Source organism: Trematomus bernacchii, unplaced genomic scaffold (genome assembly GCF_902827165.1).
Source record: "Trematomus bernacchii unplaced genomic scaffold, fTreBer1.1, whole genome shotgun sequence".
Lineage (NCBI taxonomy): Eukaryota > Metazoa > Chordata > Actinopteri > Perciformes > Nototheniidae > Trematomus > Trematomus bernacchii.
The window spans coordinates 10,294,588-10,311,042 of NW_022987720.1; the positions used below are offsets into that span (position 1 = coordinate 10,294,588).

General features: G+C 37.6%; 2 protein-coding genes across 2 annotated transcripts in view; both read left to right on the forward strand.

Annotated features, from left to right (window-relative positions):
• LOC117493604 (myosin phosphatase Rho-interacting protein-like) overlaps positions 1-1,021 on the forward strand; it is a 28,857-nt gene extending 27,836 nt beyond the window's left edge. Inside the window, exon 22 of the mRNA XM_034144247.1 lies at positions 349-1,021. Coding sequence (XP_034000138.1) covers positions 349-489 — 141 coding nt within the window. The 3' untranslated portion in view covers positions 490-1,021. The remainder of the gene's footprint in view (positions 1-348) is intronic.
• Positions 1,022-1,687: 666 nt separating this feature from the next.
• Positions 1,688-9,170, forward strand: LOC117493606. Its single transcript, XM_034144249.1, has 7 exons — positions 1,688-2,020; positions 3,120-4,841; positions 5,660-5,782; positions 5,881-5,974; positions 6,671-6,720; positions 7,318-7,385; positions 8,411-9,170. Exons 2-6 carry the CDS (start codon positions 3,153-3,155, stop codon positions 7,357-7,359), a joined length of 1,998 nt encoding a protein of 665 aa, XP_034000140.1. The 5' UTR covers positions 1,688-2,020; positions 3,120-3,152; the 3' UTR covers positions 7,360-7,385; positions 8,411-9,170.
• Positions 9,171-16,455: the final 7,285 nt, after the last annotated feature.

Here is a 16,455-nt window from a genome sequence, read left to right on the forward strand (position 1 = left end):
GATAAGTTTGTGCACAGATGGAAGGCTGACAGGCAGGTAGGCCATCCAGTTATTTTAGCCGGGCCGGCTAAAATGATTGGTCGTGCTTTTTACAGTATTACGGCTTCCACAGATATTTTTTTATGGAGTTTTTGTCAAAGCACAAAAAGTGTATCTCGAGCCAGTTTCTCAAACTTACCTACCCTACCTTTAACTTCAATCTTACATTTCATATGTTTTTTCTGAGAATATAACCTACGTAATTTCTTTAATTTACCCTACAACGTCATAAAAATCACACATATACAGTAGCTGGAATAATAAAGATTGAATCAAAGAGAATTACACCTAATGTCTGTCATGTTTCAGGCCAAGAGGAACGCTACCAAGAAGTACAAAGACATGTACACGGAGCTGAGCATCACGAGGGCCAAAACAGAGAGAGAGATGGACGAGCTGAGAGAAAACCTGAGACTCGCTCATCACGCTCTGGACCAAACTTCTCCCTAAAACCATCTGTTTTTAAAATAGCAACATAACATTAGTCTTCACTGTAACATGTGGTTTTCTTCCTGTATTTTCACCCACAACAAATGTATTTAAAACAAACAAACAAGTTATTGTTTAATACATCCAAGAACTTTCATCCACAATCTTACTTAACACACCTTTTTATTTTTGTGTTTAAAGATGTTTATATTGTGTCCCTACTTTGTATTATGTCTGAGCAATTATTAACCTTTCTCACACTGAGTTTGTCATTTACAGTAATTTCTGCTGCAATGGTCCTGTGAAATTTCATTTGAATATTTCCCAAATAATATTATAAAAAAATTGTTAATTTATGTGTATATTTGATCTGTACAGCCATATAATTGTTGTAACACTTTGATCTGAAATATGTATACTCTTAACCACTGCTGTCTGTCCTCATTTATTATCAATGAAATTGAACTAAATCTAAAGATGTGTTGCCGGTACACTGCAATAATAAACATAGATGTTTTATTAATAAATCACATTCGCAGAATTGAATTGGTTACTATTGGCCATATTTCATTTAATATTTCTATTAAGTACCAGTTTGTACATGAAAGATTAAAAGTCACAGTTAATACAGTCATTGAAAAAAATGTATATCTTGCGAAGATGCAGCCAAAAAAATCAGGCTATTTTTGACAGTATTCAGCACTATTTCTGGCTGAAGAAGAAGAATGTCAAGTTAAAACAGTTAAAACAGAATGTCGGAAAAACACTGAGTTCCGATCTTTATATATACAGTCTATGGTTCCGATTGAAGATTTCAAAATAAAAGCCCCAATTGACATCCAACGTGGGACAGTCGGGCAGAATATTGCGGGGGTACAAAAAACAATGTATTACGTAAAATAAACAATGAGCGTAAAATTAGAATAGGAACAAGATAAGGATAAAATAAAACACATTTTTTTATATTCACCAGTGTTCTCTGTAGCCTATTTTGTTGTGTGAACTCTTTGAAATTGAGATATTCAAAGCAAAACAATGAATGTATTATTCCTACACATTAAATAATTCTCTCGATTAAATCCCTGTCTCAAAGCTCATTTTTATGTTGATTACTTTGGATAAATTATAACATTGATGCTTTATGTTTAGGGTATCATGAAGCTTTTACTCTGAAATGGCACGCTTCTTTCCGGTGTCACCCTGGTTCCTTCAGGTGTCTTGACTCTGAAGGAAGATGGACTCCCTGATGACAACTTTAAAATACCAACAGTAGCCAGAGGGCTGTAACTGCCTGACAGCGATTATTTAACGAAAAATGGTAATCTCGTTTTTACCGCGTCGAGTGTTGCCAACGTTTTGATGAGCTTTAGCGGGTTAACGTTAGCTAAGCAGCTAGCATGAAGTCGCTGCTTCTTGTTTACTTCCAGTCCTGATGATGACGGGCCCGGAGAGGTGTGTTAGCTAAACCCACATACACGACCTGTTTGCTGGGGAGTTGTCCTCCCAAAGCCCGCTGTGTCAGGACCGGGGTCAAACTGCTGCCACCTCGAGGGTAAGACCATCAACAGTTTTACTCTGAAAAACATTTATTTTTGTACACTTATTGTGGGTTAAATCTACATTACATCATGTCATGTTACAGGCAGGTTACCTATTACATTACTCATGGGCGGGCCTACCTGTTAACATGTTAAAGCTCAGTTAAATACAGGTCCGGAAACATAAACACATTAGAAAAGGGGATTTTACCTACAATTACTATTTTTAGAGCAAGGTTGAAATAGTTATTTCAAACATGTTACATAACATATATCCTGCTTTGTTGTAGTTGTCTCGTACCTTTTGTAAACATAAAACTAGAAACCATTTCTAATCACTTTTGTTTTCCACTTTAATGAGGATTTCAACTCACTGATGAAAATAAATAATACAAATACTTTTTTAAATAGATGACTGTAGCGACATACCAGTTATTTGTTGTGGAATGTTTTTTCTGGTTAACGTGCAGTGTTATTGAACACAACTGCGGTGAAGTTAGTTTGGGGTTGGATATTCGACAGACCAGAGGGTTTAGGGACCATCAATAAATTACCATTTAAATGACCAAAAAAACAATGTTAATTTCAACACCTCCGTGCTAACTTGCTATTATTTGTAAAAACGCTAAAAGTATAAATATTTCAATAAGAAAAGTCAGCTGTCTCAATCGCAACAATGAAAATGTAACATAAATTCAGCATTTGTTGATGAAAGGTGTCATTTATTTCCAATAGCTTCTGTATCATCAGACCCATTTACTCAAAAACCTTACCTGATACTCTATGATAACAAAAGAAGACAAAAAAGACACATCTGTTGTTATTGGATTATTATTTATTTTTGTATCTCTTTTTATTTATTGAAAAGTATTAAATATTTCCAGTAGCTTCCATGTCATGTGATGCATAATTATTACCCTCTGTTGCAATCTTTAAAAAATACTTTAAATATGATGTCAACTCCCAATTTGTACTTTTTAATGTTTACTATGTTTGCAGCCCATCTTCACCAGGACTGTCAGAAGAGGTTGTATCCCAATGGGGCCTTTCTGGTAAAATAAATCGTAATAAAAATAAGTGAATCCCTCTAATTTAAATGTCTATGTGTTGCAGTGATGGAGGTGTCCCCTCAGGATCCCGTCTCTCATGGCTATGGACCTGTCAAAGGGCTTCTCGGTCCACCCCCTGAGCCGCGGCCACACTGAAGCCATGGACCTGGGGAAGAAGCCTGAGTGGTACCACCGACGGCTGCCGAGCTGCAGCCCCGAGATCAGCTCCCCGTACAGATCCAGAGCCTCGTCCTCCTACAACTCTCAGCCCGGTCTCCACTGCAGAAACATGGAGCAGGGCCCCGAGGCGTTGAGTAACTATATGAACTCAACACTAGCTCCTGGGCTGTACCCTAACGGCAACCTGTGGCATGCAGGTCTCTCAGTTCCTGAAAGCAGCGGCGGAGAGGAGAGCGACAGCGGCTCTGATGTTATTTTCCTCGTTTCGTCCGCTAAGGAGCCGCTCTTATGCAGCTCGTTCCTCCAGGACAGCATGACGCACATCGTGGACCCTCTGTCCCCGGCGGTGTCCTTGCTGGAAGAAGAGCGAGGCTGCTATCACCTACCTCAGCCTCTGAGCTCGCCCAGTCCCGACAGCTCGGACTCAGAGGAGTCCTCAGACAGCTCCGTGGACATCCCGATACATCACGCCCGGCCCGTCGTGCTCCTGTCAGACCTGAACCCTGCTGAATCCCTGGTAGATATTTCAAGCGACGACAGTGACATCATTGAAGTTTCTGTCACTAGCAAAAACAAGAAAACTGTTTCTTGTAAGACAGCGAGAGAAACTCCTCCTCAGAGTGAGGATGAAAAAGCTCAGCCTAGAAGAATCCGACGCAGCACTAGAATCAGGAAATCTGTGTCTGAAATATCTCAATACATCTGCAGCGAGTCGCCACGCAGCTTGTCCAGGTACAGTTTGAGGAGGCAAGCTAAAAATGACGTGGTGGGCATTTATAACGAAAGCTGTGACTCTGACGACATGATGGAGTACGAGGCAAGGTTTTCCAGCTCGGACACAGAGGAGTCGGCCTTGCAAGAAAATGTGTCCCAAAGAGTGAGCAGCAGCTCAGAGGAGTCTCATGCGGCCTCTCAGACAGACAGGAAGTCACCGCAGAGGGAGCAGCAGCCTCGCTGCAAAGCCATCAATTGTAAACGAAAGAAGCCTCCCGCCATTTGTAAAACAAAAAAAACAAGAACTAAACAGACACAAAAAAGCACAAGTGCTACAGAGCAGCATGAAAGTAAACAAATCAAACAAACAGTGGCACGACGGAAGAAAAAAGTGCGCTCGCGGCCAACTGGACCTTGTTCTCTCTTTTCTCCCAGAGAGACAGAAATAAAGCTCAAATATGCAAACTTAAAAGAGAAAAAACTGAAAAAGCCTTCGGGGAATTTTTGCCCCTTTGTTCACGTGCAGAAGAGGGCGTGCACTGTTGTTAACTATCCAGAAGAGGAGACTACAGTGAGGAGGGGGCAGCAGCAGAAAGCCTCCTCTCTGTCCGGGTTTGTTCCCCACACTTCCTGTTTCCAGCTGGGGCGCTCTGGCTCAGAGAGCGGGGGTGAGGCAGCTCTACTTTGCTGCCTGTGCGGTCAGACGGCCAACGCCACGGGCCTGGGGGACCTACACGGCCCGTATCACCCCACCGGCCCCTCTCTGCTGTGCAAGACTGAGCAGAAAGAGGAGGGACAATCAAACACCAGCAGAAGCTCAGTAAACTCCTCAGATAATGACTGCCATGGCGTCAAAAGTCTGCTTGAGGGTGACAACCACTCTCTCCCAAAGGTGGGGCCGCAAATAATGATAATGGTTGTTATTGTTATGCTGAATATTTTATAGATATTTTTTAAATAATACTTGTGTATAAAATATCCATTCTAGTTTTTCAAATTCAAAAGTGATGTCTTTAAATGTCTTGTTTTTGGATCGAAACCACAGAGATATTTGGTTTACAGATATGTTACGCAACATTCTTCATTAAAGGTACCCTATTATGCTTTTTGGGGTTTTCCCTTACATATTTAATAGGTTGTTCTGCATGTAAATGGTCTGCCAAAGTTCCCTCCAGAGGGACTTTCTCTCCCATACACTCCCAAGCTGCCTGAAACGCCTCCATTGGACTCCTTTGTTTACTTCAGGAACATAGTGACATCACTATTAAACAATTGCATTTCATCACATTGTACGTGATAGGCTAAGTGTCGGGACATTTCTAGGCAATTGACCAATCACAACAGAGCCGGCCAGCTAACCAATCAGAGCAGACTGGGCTCTGGTTTCAGACAGAGGGTGAAAAGAGGTGCTGCAGCACAGGCAGTGTGAGAAGAGCTTTTTGAACATAGAAGCATGTAAACATGTCACAGTAGACACAAACTACAAATATGAACCTAAAAATTAGCACTAGAGGGCCCCTTTACAACAAATAGCACACTATGCGTTTCAGATGGTTTCCTGTAATGGCGTTGTACCCCCTAAACTGTCATAAATTCAGTCTTGATACATTTTTAAGCCTAATTTTTACTCTACACTTTCTAGATTGTGGAGGTATTTACCTCTTTATTTAAACTTAATGAAGATGTTAATTGTTGCACCTCCTCCCAAAGGAGCCTCTCCGTGTGGACGAGGGCTGGATCCACGGGGACTGTGGCATCTGGTCCACCGGGGTCTTCCTGGTGGGGGGGAAGCTGTACGGGCTGGAGGAGGCTGCCCAGCTCGCACAGGAAACAGTGAGCGGCACACTAACATATTAAAAAACAACTGACTATTTGTTTCATGCTTTTAATATCAATAAGTCTGTGTCTCATTGTGGGCTTTTTCTTTTCAGAAATGTTCAGCGTGCCAACAAACGGGTGCAATTATGGGATGTTTCCAGAAGGGCTGTCATAGAAGTTATCACTACTCATGTGCCATTCAATCAGGTACAGTATGACATATCCGTCAGGAAAAGAATGCACCCTCAATATGTGTACTGTTTGTTAAATGATGGGATCATAAAAGTCTCTGGAGAAGAATTCAATTGTAAGGAAAAAATAAAGAGTGATAAATAAAATAAGTAAAGCCGGTTGCTAGACAGTTTGGCCCTAAAGGAATACTCAAAAAGCAATTGGGAAAAATAAAAAAATACAAATAAATACAATATAAAAATAAAATAAATATTCTACAAATAATGTAATTTATAAATAGAAATAATCGTATATAAATAGATTAATTATTAATTATTTTTAATAAAGAAGGATTTGTAAAAAATGAAAATGTTTATAATTATATTTTGTATTTGTCTTTATATATCCAGTTGTATCTTTTACTATATTTTCCCACTTTTTTTTTCAGATTTATATTTTTGTTTATTAATCTTTTTATTTCCAAAATGTATATTTAATTTGTTATTCTTTTATGTATTCCAAAATATATGTTTTTTTTATAAAAGGTAAATGTTGAATGTTCAAAAGTAAACTCTTTTTTGTATTTTTGTATTTCGCCGTTTACCTTCTGCTCCCTCTGAACTCTGGCTGTGAAATGTTGAAAGCTTTTCGCTCTCATTCTCTCTCAGTCTCATGGGACAATCTTTAAGGATATGAAAGCTTATGTTCTGTGTTTGTGTTTTTTATTTCCAGGCTGTGTCTTAAACGAGGATAACTTCTCTATTAGATGTCCAGAGCACAAAGTAAGTTCCAGCCTTGTTATTCAGAGCTTTAAATGTGTTGTTGGTCCAAAGTGTGAGGAGCTGCATGGCCTCTGGGGGTCACTGGTGTTTTATTTTCAAATACATTGTGTATACTAGTTATTTGAGAGGTATAGATTGTATATGCAAATATGTGGGTGAAAGATTGAGACCTTTTACATATAGAAACAAATGGAAAACACGGGCAGATTTACTAACAAGGAATATTGTTTGTTGGAAAATATAATGTTAGATATATAGTCAAATCAAGTGTACAGAATTGACATGAGTGTGGATCATCAGTGACACACACACACACACACACACACACACTCACACTCACACTCACACTCACACTCACACTCACACTCACACTCACACACACAGAGTGAGCCCGATGGCTATGTATCATGTAGGTTGAATAATTAATTGTGTTATTAAGTATTAAGAAAATACTCACGTGTTCTGTTTGATTCTCAGCAGATAACCATATCTGCTGTTTGTATTGTATGATAATCATCACAACATGTCCTGCTTCTGGAAAATATTTAAATTAGTTTCATTATTTCTGTTTATTTTTTCTATGTTTGTGTCCACCAGAAGAAACCGTTAACATGTGTCAACAAACAACACAAGAGATGACGTGAATACATTTTCAGGCACTGGAGGTATGTACAATTTAAAAAAAAAAAAAAAAAAAATTAAAAAAAAAATCATACTAGTTTGTTTGAAGAGCTGATGGTTCATTAAATCAGGAGAAAATGGTTGCAGCAAATTCTTATAGAGGATTTACAGCTTCTTAAATGCGACACTTGGATGTTTTTCTTAATGTTATGTTAAAGGTCCCCTATTATACTGTTTTTCATCAATATATTATAGGTCTCCGATATATACAAAACATGTCTCTGAAGTGTTTGGCTCCAAATACCAAACAGATCATTGCAGCATCCCATAATCCCCTCTGTTTCAGCCCTGTTTCAAAAGTGCTGATTCTGGGTCTGTTACTTTAGATGAAAATAAGGAGCCACTCCCCACGCCCCTCTGAGAGATATTTGGTTACAAAGAACTCAATGGTGCTCTAGGAGGAGATTCAGGTGATAAGGTGGGGGGGGTTACCTTGGTTGGTGATTGGCTCATGGTTACACAAGCCAAAACATCGTTATGACATCATAAAGTGGCCAAAATCTGATCAGCTCACTTTCAGACAGGTTTTTATATAAATGGATCAGGACAGAAAGTGAGAGAATATTTTTTAAACACATGTTTATGTATAAAAGACAGGGACAAGTGGATTTTGCATAATAGGTGACCTTTAATGTTATGTTATTATTTAAGGTTTTTGGGAATGTTTTGCCCTAATAGTGTTATATATAAATGTTATATATATTTTTATACTTTATTTAAGTTTAAATGTTTTATTCATATTTTTTTCTTATATCTTTTTGATTAGAGTTGTTGGTGGGAACCTGAGATCTGACAAAAAATAAACAACAACAAATCGTTCACTTTTTTTTATCACATTTTTTATGCTTTTGCACCACATTTTAATTTGAAGATAATTATGTGCGGATTAATTTCCATTAAAACAAGTTGTAGCTATATTTGTTTGTTATTAGAATGAGATATTGTATAAATACATTTTCTGTCAATAAATATGTGTATTCATCGTTGATGTCATTTCATTTCTTTCCAGAATGATCCGCAGATCTCCTCAGGGTGCGACGTGATCGACATGACTTCACCTCGTCTGTTTTATAACATAAATTAACGTGAGTGTGTTTATTGAGACCGGGGGCCATGTTCGGATTTCTTTTTTATGGGATGTTTCTATAATTTGTTCTGTCTCTTTGACATGGACAGTTACACCAACTGGACACAAATAGAGTGTGTGAATGGATATTTATTTCTCATCACATAAACAAATAATAATGATATGTATTAGAGTTTAAGTGAGTTTTATTTATTTGTTGTATATATCATAATATCTTTATATAAGGCCACTCCTTTTCTTTCTACAGTTTTTGTACTACTTTTTCATTCCTGTCCGTGCTTCACGCAACAAAACTCTATTTATTTTCATCAAGCTGCATGCACACTTGATGTTTGCTACAATGGACTTCATAGTTTAATTATATTTCATCTGTTTTTATTTAAATCTCTTTGTAGACTTTTAGCTTATATGTTCTAAATTAAATGAAAAGCTGCACTAAGAAAGATTTATATTTAAAATGATGGAATTCCTCCTTAAATCTCGAGAAAGGCATCCTTTCCCCTCTACAAACATTACGTTTGGTACAATTCTTCACTTGTTTTTTTTAGAAGTTAAAGGGTCAGTTCAAAGAAATCACAAAACAGTTAAATATAACTTACTCCAAAGTGGTCTAAAAATAATAATTGGTATCAGAGCTGAAACGAAAAGTTTAAAGAAAATAATAATGATCATAAAAATAATAAAACACTTAAAGGGGACCTATCATGCAAAATGCACTTTTTGATGTCTTTTATACATAACTATGTGTCCCCGGTGTGTCAGGGAACTCACGCAGCGTCAGAAAATAAAACCCTCTCTCTTTTCCTCCGTACCCAAATCTCTAAAAACGGGGGTACAACGGAGCTGATCCAGATTTGCGTCCGATATGACGTAATATCTGAAATGTGGACCCACGGCACTATCAGAAAGTTGCTATCAGAAACAATGCCCGACTGTTTTGGACGTAATATGGTCGTGTTTACATTAGCATCGCTAACACTCAGAGCTAACCTGTACTGGAGAGCATGTGTGTGAAGAAGCTGGAAATAAAAAGGAACTCACCTTGTGGTATAACCGGCAAGAGAGAAAGCCTTTGAGCTCCATACTGTTTCAGAAATAATCCTTGATAATCCATGATATCGCGTTTCATCACCGCAGTATTTAGTTAGGCAGTAGCTGCCGGGTCCCGCATGAGCTTAGCCCCCTCTTTTTTTATTTTGTATCAATATTTTTATTTTTTAAAGCTTTATACCCAAAATCAGCACTTTTGAAACAGGAAGTGAAATAGAGGGATATGAGGCATGGCTAGAATGGGTAATCTGTTTGGTATTTTGAGCAAAACACTTCATAGACATGTTTTTAATATATTTGTATATATCTGAGACCTATGCTATTGCCTAAAAATAGCATGATAGGTGACCTTTAAACAATAGAGAAAAATTAGAAAAAAGGATCACAATTCATAAAATTCGTATCTTATTTATTCATCCGTGTTATTTTTCGAGTGTTTTGCTCGCCCCTGTATTATATTATTGCACATTTAAGATTTAGGGTTTGAAAACTGTTTGTCAGACAAAACTTACTATTTAAATGTTACTTTGGGCATTTTAGAAATACAGATCCCATAATTCCTAGGGTTTTGGTAATGTAAACAGGAAGTAAAGTCTCACCATGGAGTGAGCAAGTTAGCTAGGGCTACGACATGCCTTATCTTTATTTGTGGCAATATTTGTTTTAATTGTAAGATTAAGACTGAAATAAGTAAAGTAACAGAAATCGATAAAAGTTGGAGATTCACAAACAAAGTAAAAACATTGCATTCAAATAGAAACTAAAGAGCATTTGGAGACAATTGTCATACAGTAGTAAAGTGAGCTTATTTAAGGCCTATATTTGGTTACACTTTCACACATTTGCTTCATAAAAATTATGACGAATAGCTCTTTGTTTTTCTAAAAATAATGAATCCCTTTTTTTGTGCGTACATTTGTAAACATGTCAGTACAGTCACAGCATTGAAAGTACAAACAAAGTATTCCTGAGTTTAATGCTGAATAAAAGTGATGTGATGATTCTCAGTTAAAAGGAGCGGCTTATTTACTTAACAGATTTTACTTGAGCGTACATTTGTTAACATATTAGCAAATGTAAAGCATGCAAATAGCTAAAAGTGTTTCTTGTTTTCAGTACACACATGGATGTACACACAACTATTTCTGATGGATTTAAAACTGAAGAAAACCGCATCTTGTTTTTCTGAATGGATTTACTTTTTCTCGCCTATATTTGCTCACATAATTGGCAAATTTGCTCCATTAAAAGTATGCAAAATGAGCTATTAGTATTTCCTGTATGTCCAAATGGAGGTGTGTGGATGAGCAAACTATGATTTCATACCAGTGAACCACAGGAATAGGTAGATACATATGTGTTTGTGATTTGGTTGAACTGACCCTTTAATATATTTCAGTTTCCATGTAGTGTGCTGCTTTATTCAACCACCTGCGTAAGTATTGTATTTCAGTTCACATGATATGACAGACGACAGAAAGGCTTTAAGGTAAATAGTTTTTCTTATTTGAGGATACACACTATGATTAATGTTCTTTAATAAAGGTCCATAAAACTGAACCCATGTCTCTCCTCTCTCTTCAAATAGACACATTGATTTAGAAACACTGATGACTGCAATCATTATTTATCTTCCTACACAGAGACAGAATGGTCTTCTGCAGGGATTTAAGTGTCTCTGGGTTTTGGCAACCAAATATCTGAATTGGTTTCCTTAATATATTTCACTTTTTCTGAACAAGTTGATTCATCAGCCAGGTCTGCAGTGGTGGTTTGTAGCTAAGTACATGAACTCAGGTACTGATCTTCTCTACTCATTTTAAATACGTGTGTCTTTTCTTTCCCTGCCTCGTTCTACTTCATTTTAGTTTTTACTGCAATATAGTTACCGGACATCTTTAGTTACTTTAAGGTTTATGCACACACAATTCAAGCCGTTATAGGATATGATCATATGTCAAAAATGTCATTATTCTACCATATATGGGACTAACTGCAACATTGAAATACATTTAAAAAAAATACTTTGTAATGTCAAACTAAATAAATATATCTTTTCAGATTCTTCATTTGGTCATTTGATCTTACTGTAAATACTTTAAATGCATTCCCTGATTTTACCTACATACTTTTACTTGATACATCATTTCTTGGATAGCAGACATGTATTTATTTTTTTAATTGAATTGTGTTAACAGCCGTGCCACAGAACAGTTATCATTGGAGTATCTTCCTCCTGAGCTCTGCTTTTCAGTCAGTTGGATGGAAACAGTTCCTGCACGTATATCGAAGGGTTAAAATCTATCTGAGGAAACATTTGGCAGCTCCTTTCCGTCTCATCGCTCTCTCGGTACAGGTGTTCCTCACCCTGCGTCTCAGAATAGACTCGCTGCTCGCAGATGAGACAGTGTGAACACATGGCATCTGTTTCACTGAATGAGTGTTGCAGCAGATCTTCAGATACAGCTGAATATCAGTAAGACTGCTATGATGCTAACAGGCTAAGCTAAGACATTATACCTGCTTATCGTTTCATTTTGAGAATGTTAACAAGCATGGTAGTCTTGGTTTATTTGCTTTTATGAAAACATACTGTTTATGCCTGCAGCTGCAAATGAAGACTTCCCTTTTTTTACTCGACTATAACAGACAATGCTTCTTTTTCTTTAATTCAATCAGAATCAGTTTTATTACTAAGTAGGTTTACACATACAAGGAATTTGCTTGGTATAAGTGGTGCATACAGAGACACAGAAAGAACAATATGTTACCCAAAAAAAATAGCTAAAACTATTGCAACAAAGGAAAAATAAAGACAATATTTACGCAAAAATTGTTATGTAGGAAACTGAGTGCAGTAAAATGTGATAAAATATGACAATAATTATAATTACACAAAAGTTATAATATAGAAATGATATAATACATAATAGGCGCGTTCACACCGGAGTACTTTTCCCCGTACTTTTCCCGTTTAGTTCCGTTAGTGCCTGGAATTTTGCGTTCACACCATAGATAGACTGTATATATAAAGGTTCACACCAAAAAGAGTACTTAGTTCAGAGAACTTTTACCCCCATTTGTAGTGCCTGCTAGAGAGGTGGTACTTTCCTGGGGAGAAAAAAGTACCAATTTCTATTGGCTGGGCGGATTGCAAACCACGCCCCGTAAAACTCTGAAAAGTTTTGTGAAGCCGCCATTTTATTTCCTCGCAATAAATATTAGCCCAGCGCACCAACGGAGTGAGTAGTTTGTTGTGAAAGCAGTTATGACAACACTAAATAAGTCATCGGAGCGGTGGAGTGATGAGGAGGTGTCGGCGCTTCTGGCAATTTAGAGGAGACCTTTTTCTTTACTTTTGTCTTTGCCAACTTCTCATTTTATTTGATAAAACTGCACGTATAGCCAGGAAATGGACTCTCATCAGTATTTAGAACATTAACATTTTACCACACAATCAATACTTTTATTTTAAGTGCACTTGCTGAGGGTTTCAATGCAGGACCTGTACTTGTAGTTGAGCACTGATACTTTTTCACACTGCTGAAACTGAAAAGAACATGCAAATAACTGGCAGTTTTCTGCTGTGAGGGCGTGTTGTGATGCATAATATAGACACACATCAGCAGAACATACAGTACAGAACCACACGCAGCCTCTGGGGAACGTTGATCAGACTGTGTTTCATGTTCTGAGATCACATCATGATTTACAGCCTCATGCTGTGTCAGCACAGAAAATGGTCTTAACAGCACAAAGCTGGACTCAGCTCCTCCATGCCGTTGTTGTTGCGATGGAGGAGGTGCTCAGATGCTTTAAGTAGGAAAAGCAAAACTGGTCGAATAACTCTATTAGGAGCAAAGTCCTACATTCAGAACTTTACTCGGGTAAAACTAATGGAGTGGCTTAAAAATAAGGTTTTCGCTCTCCTATCTTATGACTCTAATTTAATCATTTGCATCTTAATAAAATCAGTATTGTAAAATCAGCTTTATATAATTTACTGACTTTTAACTATCTAGTTCATTTGACCGTTTGTCACATCTCTGGATGTTTTATATAAACATTTTCAAAATATTGGAACCAAGAGAGTAAGAAATCAGAAATACCAGAGAGTAGAAATACCCTTTTTGTTAGTAAAAAAAAAAAATATATATATATACATCTTATTTAATTATAATTATTGAAGCATTTATGTGTACACTATGTTAATGTTGCAGCTGGTAAAGGTGGAAGTATTTCATCTTAAACATAACATTGATATTATGATTATTGATTCAAACCACTCTGCTACTTATCAGAGGGACATGTTTTACTTTTACTGCACTACATTTGTTTCTACTTTGTAGATTTTCATTACAAAATATAGTTATTTGACATCAAACACTGTATAAAAAAGTAATTTAAGGGAGCTCCACATTTCCCAATAGCAACATTAAAGTGATGAAAACATGAATGCAGTAGAGCCCAAGTTTACCACTGACTGATTATTGAGTGACAGGGTAATATTTTAATGCTAATACAGTTGTATTTTTACTTAAAGGGGACCTATCATGCAAAATGCACTTTTGTACATCTTTTATACATGAATATGTGTCCCCGGTGTTCCAGGGAACTCACCAAGTGTCAGAAAACACAACCCTCTCTATTTTCCTCCATACCCAAATCTCTAAAAAAGGGGCTGCAACGGATCTGATAAAAACTGATCCAGATTTGAACACTGTCCTGACGTTGATGAGCGCTATTGGGCCAACTCTCCACCTATCAGGGGAATGTGGGGTTGGGCCACGGCCGCCCATTGCTGCTCGAAAGCGCTGGAGACGCTGTAGTGCATATGCCAGGCCTGTAAGTGGCGCTGTAGTCTGCCACAAAAGCAGCGAAGAAGACTTCCCGCCCATAGTTACCATGGTTACCCTTCTGTTTATTCTCCGCTGTGGCTTTTTTTCTCCCTCCCCGAGGCAAGCGTTTGCTCCCGCTGCAAGTGCATTCCTCTCGCCCGTCGAGGCAAGCACTGTAATTATCTCCGGTTAGTCCACCAGCAGATGACAAACACCCACCTCTCCGCCTCTTCCAAGGAACGAGGGGACCGTGCGGCAGAGTTTCAGTTTCAGTTTATTTCGCCGGTCAAGATGTCCGTTAAAGTTTAAATCTTCCGGCCAAAATTAGAAAAGTGCCGGTCAAAGGTCTTCTTTGTTATTTATTGAGCTTTAAAACAAATGAATAACGACTCTATATAATAAAACACGGAGGACGGAGATCTCTTTTTCTCCCCCTCTTCTGACAGCCCAGCAGCTGATCAGAGCACGGCTCCCCTCTCCTGCAGGGGGGCGTGGTCAGCAGAATCAGACCCGTAGACAGCAAACAGCACATAGAGCGAAATGAGGCATGGCTAAAATGCATGATCTGTTTGGTATTTTGAAAACAGAAACGTATAAATATACCTTATATAGGTATGGCCCTACAATATATCATTTAAATATAGCATGATAGGTCCACTTTAAATAACATTTTTAAGGACTTTTTACTAGTTTAAAATATCTGAACATTACTCACAGACACAGAGCTGATACACTTGTATTCTCTGCACAGTAAACATGGAGTGACGCTCAGCCGCACTTTAGCTGTTTCTCCCCGTTTGCTCTCTTTATACCCGAGCACACTTGAGTTTAAACTGTTGTACTGAAATTGGAAAGATTCATTTAATCTGTCTCTTTGGCATCAGTCTATAAAAGCCTGTGACATGTGCATATCTGCTGCAGAAGTGTGTTTAGCTTCAGATGAACTGTTGATATTCAGTTTGTGTATTTGTTTAACTGTAACATGAAATGAGATGTATTCCCAGGTTCATGTGGGCGAGCTTTTTGGAGGCAGAGCGGCTCGTTAGCCAGAAACACGTCTCAGTGGTTTTACAGAATATTTCCGTGACTATCAAACAGGAGCTTGATCTAATGAGCCAAATGATCTGAGTTTCAGCTTTCATTTAGTTTGATGTGAAAACGCTAAAGCTCTAATTTTGATGAGAGAGGATCTCCTGGCATCGACTATAGTCAGGAAAATGATTAAACCTGAAAGTAATCATAGCAGGAGAAATGTCCCCATGACTCTTTTACTATTGAATAATAGATCATTGGATTATTTCAGTCAGACAACTCACGTGTTTCTTTAACATGTTTAATAGAAGCAGAATATAGTTGAGTTTGGCGTCTAGGCTCGGGTATCATCACTCCATAGATATACATAGCACGATGAGTGATGATTAGATAACTATCCCCCGAGCCTACAGGTGGAAGCTGGGGTGGTGGTGGGACAGGCAAGCAGCAGCAACGTAGAGGTAGCTGCAGCAATAGCAGCAGCAAGCAATGCATAGAGAGATATCAGGCAGGTTAAATAGAGCGGCACATTAAGGAGACTCTGTTTGGTTGGTTGTAGAGTGGCAAGGGGCGTTATGTATGAATGCAGCATAAGTGCTCGAGTTGACTGCCTGAACTAGCTCGCAGGCTTCGCCCCAGTAATACTTGTGCACCAATGTGAAATCAGGATTTGTCCGCTGAATCTAGTCTGGGTAAAGCTCCCTCCAACTGACTTTTATAATGACATACTATATATTTAATTTATAGTGGTTTAACATACGTAATTTAACCAGAAAACCAAGAACAATACAAAATAATAATGATGTTCAGAATAAGTGTATAAAATAATAATAGTTATAATAATAATAATAATAATAATGAGTACCTATTCACATTTTTATAAACACACTACACGACTTTGTGACTTTTTATGATATGCAATAATATTTTATACATTCTTAAATATATTATCATGCCTTTTCTATATTTACTTTTTAATTTATATTTGTATAAAATACCATGCACTGATTTTCTTATGATGCTTTGATGAAATAATGTAATATGACA